This window comes from Echinops telfairi, unplaced genomic scaffold, assembly GCF_000313985.2.
Source record: "Echinops telfairi isolate 266 unplaced genomic scaffold, ASM31398v2 ScPeMD7_4048;HRSCAF=4782, whole genome shotgun sequence".
Classification (NCBI taxonomy): Eukaryota; Metazoa; Chordata; class Mammalia; order Afrosoricida; family Tenrecidae; genus Echinops; species Echinops telfairi.
The window spans coordinates 757,617-765,454 of record NW_022107947.1 but is presented as its reverse complement, the minus strand read 5'-3'; the positions used below and the strand labels follow the sequence as shown (position 1 = coordinate 765,454).

Below are 7,838 nucleotides of genomic sequence, written 5' to 3'. Positions count from 1 at the left end.
CTATGAGTCAGCACTGATAGCTTACGGAACTGTGAAAAGATCCCTCCTTGGTCCGTAACGTGCCCACTCGAGGTCCTTCTATTACAGCAGCCCTCGGACCCGGCGTCCAGGGCTGCAGTGAGAGCGAGGTGTCCAGACCTACCTTGCTCATGGCTTCTGCTATGGCGTCCACCATGCCTCCGACCAGCCCCACTTCACTGGCTGCCTCGTTCAGCGTCACCATGATGTCGTCCACGGCCTCCTTCATCAGCTGAGCAGCCTCTAGGATGGCATCATGTGTGTGCTGGGCCTGGGAAGGGGAGGGGAGAAGAGATGTGGAAAGCTGCCCATGGGCAGTGGCCAGTCTTTTAACGATCACGTCACTTCCTGCAAGAATAACTTAAGCAGCCGAATGCAAACCGACAGTTAGGGTTCCCCAAGGCGCCGAGCTGGGATGACCACAGGATCTGCCAGTTCCACGGCGCAGTGTGTGCCCCAAAGGACTGGAAGCAGGAAAACGGACAGAGATGATTCCGTGGACGTGCAATGACCAGAACAGAGAGCAAAAGAGAGGTTGCCAGTGGCCGGGGGAAAGGGGGAAAAAGCGGGAAATTGCTTCATGGACACAGGCTTCTCTTTCAGTGGTGGAACTGTTTGGGAATGAGACAGCAGCATTAGTTGCACAGCATGTGAATGTATTAAATGCCACTGAACTTGTAGACTTCAAAACGGTTAATTTTACACGATGTGAATTGGACCTCACTTTAAAAATACAAAATGGAAGGAAAACCTAGATCCACATTGTGGGACGCAGCAAGAGAGCCTCTATTTTTCCTTTGCTTTATGATGCCTACTTCAAAATAAGTTTTAAAAAATCAGCAACATATTCAGAAGAGAAAGGCCCCTTTATAATCAAGAGGAAGCCAAGCTGCATTGTCAAGTATGATGAGCCAGCCCACGGGGAGCCCGTGCCGAGTGGGATGGGGCTGATGCAATCCACAGGTGATTCCTGACACAGGCAGGAGAGCTGATAGAGCCGTCCCCTGCACCACTTCTTCCTCCCCTGCCTGCCTGCGCGGCCACCCCCCCCCACCCCCCACCCCCGCCCTCCTTCTCTGGACAAGTATGCGCCTTTGGGCCTGATGTAGGAATCTGCCTCTGGAGAGACTGCGTAAAGGCAACTTGGGGTACTTGAAAAGCCCTAGCTCGTCCAGCCCCCGAATGTGTGCATCTTCTTGGTCAAGAAACTAGATCCAGGTCGAAGGTCCAGCCACCATCGGACTACAGCTGCCCAGACTGCAGGAGAGCCACGGGGCAGAGGTCCGTCCACTTGAAGGTCTAGGGCAGATCATGGAGAAACAGCACTTGCTGTAGTTTGTCTGGAGGACCAGCTAACGCTCCTGAGCAGAGCCCCTCACCCAGGCTTGGGGCTCAGGGAAGAGTCCTCAGTGGGGGTGTCCAGGTGGAAGAGAATTCAAGGGGCTGGTAAGAGGAGGGGAGTGAGGCAGAGGCTCCCGGCTGAGGAGAGGCCCGCACGGAGCACTAGGGGTGAGAAAAATGCAGGCTGCGTGCAGCCTGAGAAAGGATGGAGGAACCATGTGCCCGGCGGCACCAGCCCCAGGGGCAGCTACGCCGTATGCTCCTTGCAGGCAGCCCCCTCTGCTTTCTGCAACAAGCACAGTGCTTCTAGGAGCCCAAGGACGTGATCAAAGTCACGGGGTGACTCATCAGCCTAGGGGGGCCTCCTGTAACGGGTGAGCCGGAGTCCTCTTCTTTCTGGGACATTTTCACAAGGATGACCTTCCCAGTCTGCTGGTGCCCCTGTCCCCTCTCGAGCCGTTTAGGAAGCAATGGAAGCATCCTTTTTCAGGCTATCAGAAGGCCCAGGTGTCCCCAGAGCTGAGGGGACACTGCTTGGAGAGAGTGGTCTGAGAAGAGGACCTGGCCACCTGTCTCTGGGGGCTGCTGACCACATTCCCGCAGGCTCTGATGACGGGCCAGGCTCCCCTATGGCCACACACAGGCACCTGGTCATTGGCCAAGAGTCAGTGTGTACATTATACAACCCAAAGCCAGCCCTGGGCCCAGGGGGACCCTTCAGACCAGAGTTAAAACCCATGGCCTTTTCTCTAGGGGCAGGCTTTTGATCATTTGATAGACAATGTTTCCTCCGTGACAGATGGGGACTCAGGATAAAAATAATATCGGGACACATCACAGCAGCAACAGGAGAGTCAGGGGTGAGCACTGTGTCCTCCACTGTGCCGGGCACACTGCTGCTCACTGGGCATCTTGCATAAACCTCACCCTGCAAGCCTCGCCCCCACCTGGGGACTAGTGCCAGTCACCACCTGGGCCCGGAACGTACAGCCGAGGACTGACAGCCCTGGTGGCCTCAAGTCGCTGCCAACCAGCGAGATGTCTGCTAAACCCACGGCACTCGTTCAGGAAAACAATGATAGGGGCGTTAGGAGCCCAAAGGTCCTCAAAGACGAGCAACAACTACAACGGAAAAGCCTACCAGCCCTCGGCCAGTTTGCTGTGCCGTGGTGGCTCGTGTGTTCCTGTGCTCCTGGAAGCTGGGCCGCCAGTCTTTCCCACACCAGCAGGGTCACCCGTGGCGACTAGGTTTCAGCGGAGCTTCCAGACCAGGAGAAGAATGGCCCAGCGATCCACATTAGACAATTAACTAGCCAATGAAGACCCGGTGCAGCTCTGGATAGGTCATTAGGAGGCACCCTCAGGACGTGAGGACATGCTGCTTGTTCATGCCGAGGGCCAGCTCTGGGGCTGCTTTTGCTTTGTGCCCACCTTTTCAGATACATGCTTGGTCCCGCCCTGTTTTCGTTCCCCCTGGCTGGCTGCCTGCTAAGGACTGAACTGTGTTCCCCGAAATGTATGTTGGAACCGCAACTCCTATATTGGTGCATGAGTTCCTGTTTGAAAGAAGGGCTTCTTTAGTGATGTCCATTAGATTATTCTTGAGTACAGTGAATTATAACAAAATTCACTCTACTCTGAATTATAACAAAAAGACGAGAAACAGATGCGCACTCAAGGTCATGTAGACAGCATGTATGTGAGGATCATTTACAAGTCAAGGAAGCCAAGATCAGCCAGGACCACCTACAAGGAAGGATTGGCATGGCTGAGACCCTGATTTGTACCTTAGGGTTCCCACCACCTTCTTTGGCTGCATACAACATCTGCAGGGCTGACTCCGCTAGTGTCTTGGTCTGGTCCAGCACCGTCATCTGCTGCTGATGGTCAAGAATCTTGGAGGCAACACCGACAGCCGCCAAGATCAAGGGCTCGAAGTAGCTCGCCAGCTGTGTGACCTTCCAAGAGGGGGAAAAAAAAAGTCCACAGGTGTAGCAGATAAGCACAGGGGTCTCCTTGAGGGGCCCCACTGGCTGGGAGCGGGTGGGGATGAGGATGGATGACTCACCTGCAGACAGACACCTGCTGAAACTTTGGCAAGTATTTGCTCATGGGGGAAATTGGCACTGACTGGGCTCTAGCTTGCCTGCCTTCCTGTGGTGGGGTGTAGACCTCTTCGTTGACTCTGCAGAAGTGCTGAGAGACCGCCTCTGAGATTCACCATGAACTAACTGTGAGAACTGAATCCCACTGTACAAGTCATCTTTTTTTGGTAAGTAAAAGATATTTAAAAAAAACACAACAGCCAGCTGAGAATCTTACAAACTCATCGAGAGAAGGAAGGGACAGTACAAAGTAGGAGAAAAGGGGGGGCAGGAGAGCTGAGGAAAGACCCCCAAGATCAAAAGTACCTCCCAAAACCTTTGGGGAAGCCCATCCACTAGGATGGGGTCTTTGACCCCACAGGGAGTGAGCATTCTAACCAAGTGTTCTACATGGGATAGGAGCAAACGTGCTATTGCATCGATTAAGTCGTTCTCTGCATGCTTGGCCCAGCTTTGGGGAAGCGACAGAGTGAGAGTGAAGCTCCATGTGTCAGTCTGGGTAGACTAGAGAAACAAATTCGTAAACACACATATGCGTATAAGGGAGAGGTTTATATACAAGAGGAACTGAAAATATCCCAGCTCAGTCCAGAGCAAGTCCATAAATCCAGTATAAGCCCATATGTCCGATACCAATCTATAAAGTCCTCTTCAGACTCGCGAAACACATGCAATGAAGCCAAATGCAGGACGATCACAAGCCAGTGGGTACAAAGTCTTTAGGTCCAGTGGTGCTGGCAGGGGTCTCTCTGTGGCTTCTCCGGCTTCTGAGGTCTGGTTGCGCCCATATGACTTGTCTTCTGCCATGTCTCCCAGGAAGTAGCAGAGCAAGAGAGGTGTCTTCCGCCTCCACAGAGGAAGTACCAGATTTCCCAGAATTCTCAGGAGAAGGCCACGCCCACACAGAAGTCTCATTGGCTATCTCCAGATTGACAGCCTAGACTCCACCCCTACACTCTTCATCCTTAAATTGACACCAGATTAGGGGACTACCACACTCCACTTTCTGAGTGTGTGTGGGGTGGGGGGGAGACAGAGGGGCTGTTCAGAATAGCCATATAAATAATTTCAAATTGTTTTGCATTGGGGATTTGTGCCTTTTCTTCCATTAACTTGGCCATTTAGTCATTTTATCCTATGAGTATAAACTACTTGATATTTCCATTACACCTTGGGCTATAATCCAGCACTACTTTTTCTTATTGCTTCCATTTGAGGAAAGGAACATGCAGTGATGTGGTTTACTCGTCTGCCTGTGTCTCGGGAACACTGCTGGTTTGCTGATAGAAAGCTTGCCTTCCACAAAGGGCTCCATTCCCAGCCACTGCACCCCATGGGCAGCCTCCACCCCATCTCAGGGAGGCCTGTGTGCGCTGTCTCCCTGGGTGGCTTTCAGCAGAGCCTCCAGGTGAAGACAGACTAGGAAGACTGACTTGGGAATCTACTTCCAAAGATCAGCTACTAACGAGCCGATGTACCACAGAAGTACGAGCTGCAGCTAATCCTGAGGGTGGTGTAAGACTGGGCGGCACTTTGCTCCCTCACAGGGGGGTCTCCAACAGGGGCCTAACAGGAGCTCCAATACTTCTTGTTCTGGAAGGGCCACAAACCTCCTCACCGGCTGACATCTATGCCGTATTAACAGAGAAGCCCGAGCATTTGACACACGATGTGGATCCCTAGACCAGTGGTTCTCCACCTTCCCAACGCCGCGACCCTTTCATACAATTCCTCATGTGTGGTGACCCCCCCAGCCATAAAATGATTTTCCTTGCTACTTCATCACTGTCGTTTTGCTACTGTTATGAATCGGGCGACCCCTGTGAAAGGGTCATTCGACCCCCAAAGGGGTCGAGACCTAAAGGCTGAGAACCGCTGCCCTAGATCCAACGAGCCATCGGAGAATTTGCATTCCTCATCACTTCCGAGTGGTGTCCGCGCTGCCGAGCCAGGGCAGCGCCCAGGCGCTGACACAGCGTGAACATCAGCAGGGTGTTAGTTAATGGCCTTTTCTTGGTACTTGGCCTCAAGGGCTCCCTTCGTCCCAACCACGAGAAGAGGAGAGGCTTTTCCAGCCAGTGTCCAGTGCCAGTGTCCAGCCCAAGCGACACAAGCATGGCGGTGGTGTTCTTTGACTGACACGGACTCAGCCTTCCAACAGCAGCCGCAGACACAGCGACTCCCCTTTAAGATACCCAGAGCTCCCTGCTCATGAAAGTTCCCCCTGGAATTAAAAGTGCTGGCTGACAGGTCCAGTGTCTTGGTTAAACGGAGCTTCCTGGTCTCTTAGGTTCGCAGTGCTGCTATAACAGAGATCCCCATGACCTGCGGGGGGTGACCGTTTAGTGTCTCACAATGTGGGACGCGAGACGTGGGAATCGGGGCTGCTTCTCCAGGAGAAGGAAGGCTCTGTCTCTCCGTCGCTCCGAATCTCCGGCCGTCTTCTCCGTCCTCCTTTGTTACTTGGGAGCTGTCCTTGGTGAGTGTTTCCTCCCTATAGGTGAATTTAATCCTGTGCCGAGTCGACAGCACAGAAGTGATCGGGGGTACTGCATAGCCTGCATTGATAGGGCGCCACACCTACTGCCATTAAGCCGACTTTGACTCCTCATGACCCCATAGGGTCTGGGAGAACTGCCCCTGTGGGTTTCCAAGACTGTACCTCTCCTCTTTATGGGAGTAGAAAGCCCCTTCTTCCTCCCATGGAAGCACCTGGTGGTTTTGAACTGTTGACTTTTTGGATTGTAGCCCAATGTCTAACCACTATGCCACTGACCTGGTCTCAGTAGCATGATAGAGTGAGTCCTGTTTCCAACCAGGATGACACCCAGTGTACAAGGCAGCAAGCCGTTTTGAGGAACACAATTGAATCCTTGAGATCGTGTAACAGACAGCTTGCCTGTTTGCCAGCCTGCTGACCCTGGCTGTCCAGACCAAGTTTCCAAACCCTCTTCACACACGTGGACAAACCCTTTTCTTTTTATAAAGGAATCAGCTGGAAAATGGGAGTTTTTCCATGGAGAACGCAGAGAGGCACAGGCCATTTTAAATGTTTCAGCCCCTTCTCAGAACTGGTAGAAAGCTTAGTGGGCCCCAAAGCTATTTTTAAATTTTAAATAGCAATATTGGTTTTTAAAAATCAATAGCTGCAGAAAAGATTTTGGCGACCAGATCGGATCTATTGATCTGGGCATCGATACCCACAGTTGCACTGATAAATGCTAGGAAACCCCGAAGGTTGTTAAAAACATCCAATTCCTGGCCTCTCCCTGTGAGACTCAGGCTACAGGCCACGCTGAGTTGCTTTAAAGGGTTTGAAAAATGAACTGCCCACAGCCAAGCTACATTCCGGGCTTAAGCAACAGGAGCACATGTGCTCAGTGGCGGACTCCTCACTGGAAGGCTTTGGGCATCCAGTGGTGAAGTGTGCAAAGATGCCCTTCCTCATGTAGAAGAATGGTATAAGGTAAATGCAGTTAAAAACACAGATTGGGGGTTGCCGACTCCATGCTGCGCGGTCCTGCGCCATCTTCATGTGCCGTCTTGTACACCAGGCGCCTGTGCTCCGTGCCCTCTTGACTGGCAGAGTGCTGGACAACCCACTGCCAGCTCTTTCTTCCCAGGCCGCCTCCGTGGTCAAGCTCAGCTGAGACCTGGTGAGCATCACAGCATCACAACGAGGTTTGCCTCTTCTGACAGGTGGGTGGCTGTGCATGCGGCGCTGGCTGAGAATGAAATCCGGCCTCTGGTGGAAGGTGAGAATTCTACCACTGAAATAACTCATAAAACATAACTCATTGCTGTGAAGTTGGATGGAAGCAGACTGCCACATCTATTCCCCAGGAAGTGGCTGGTGGGTTTGAATGGCTGACCTTCCCATTAGCAGCTGGCTGGCTGAGCCACTGTACCAGCAAGACTTCTCCAAGTCACAAGTAGACTTACTGCTGTCAGATCAAGGCCGGCTCCTGCAGACGCTTGGCAGCCTTTGTGTTAGACAAGCTGTCGTGTGAATCTTCTCCCTGTCTCTTTGAAAAGGATGCTCATCAAGGATTTCCCTTCTTTTGAAATGTAATACTCAAGGATCAGCCCCCACCCCACCGAAGTTCCTGGGAGGACAGGAGTGTAACTTCAGGTGCTGCCAGGTTTCCAGATTACAAACCCACCTAAAGCCACAAGGACACGAAAACAAAAAAACTAACAAACAAACCCCAAGCAGCCAGTTTCTCTTGAACACAGGAATGGAATGGTGTACCAGCTTGGCTGTACAAAAGAGGGAGATTTTTCTCCTTTTGCAACCTTGTTAGCAGACAGCCTGTGATGCACTGCATTCTGGTTCAGCGCTTAGTCAATAACAAAATCATTCTCCTTCACGTC

The 7,838-nt window shown here is 52.2% G+C and overlaps 1 protein-coding gene across 1 annotated transcript in view; it reads right to left on the bottom strand.

Moving 5' to 3' along the window:
- TLN2 (talin 2) overlaps window positions 1-7,838 on the bottom strand; it is a 351,431-nt gene that overhangs the window by 69,976 nt on the left and 273,617 nt on the right. The window contains exons 38-39 of the mRNA XM_045294950.1: window positions 3,147-3,427; window positions 143-289 (exon numbers count right to left, since the gene is read on the bottom strand). Of these exons, the coding sequence (XP_045150885.1) occupies window positions 143-289; window positions 3,147-3,427 (428 nt within the window). The remainder of the gene's footprint in view (window positions 1-142; window positions 290-3,146; window positions 3,428-7,838) is intronic.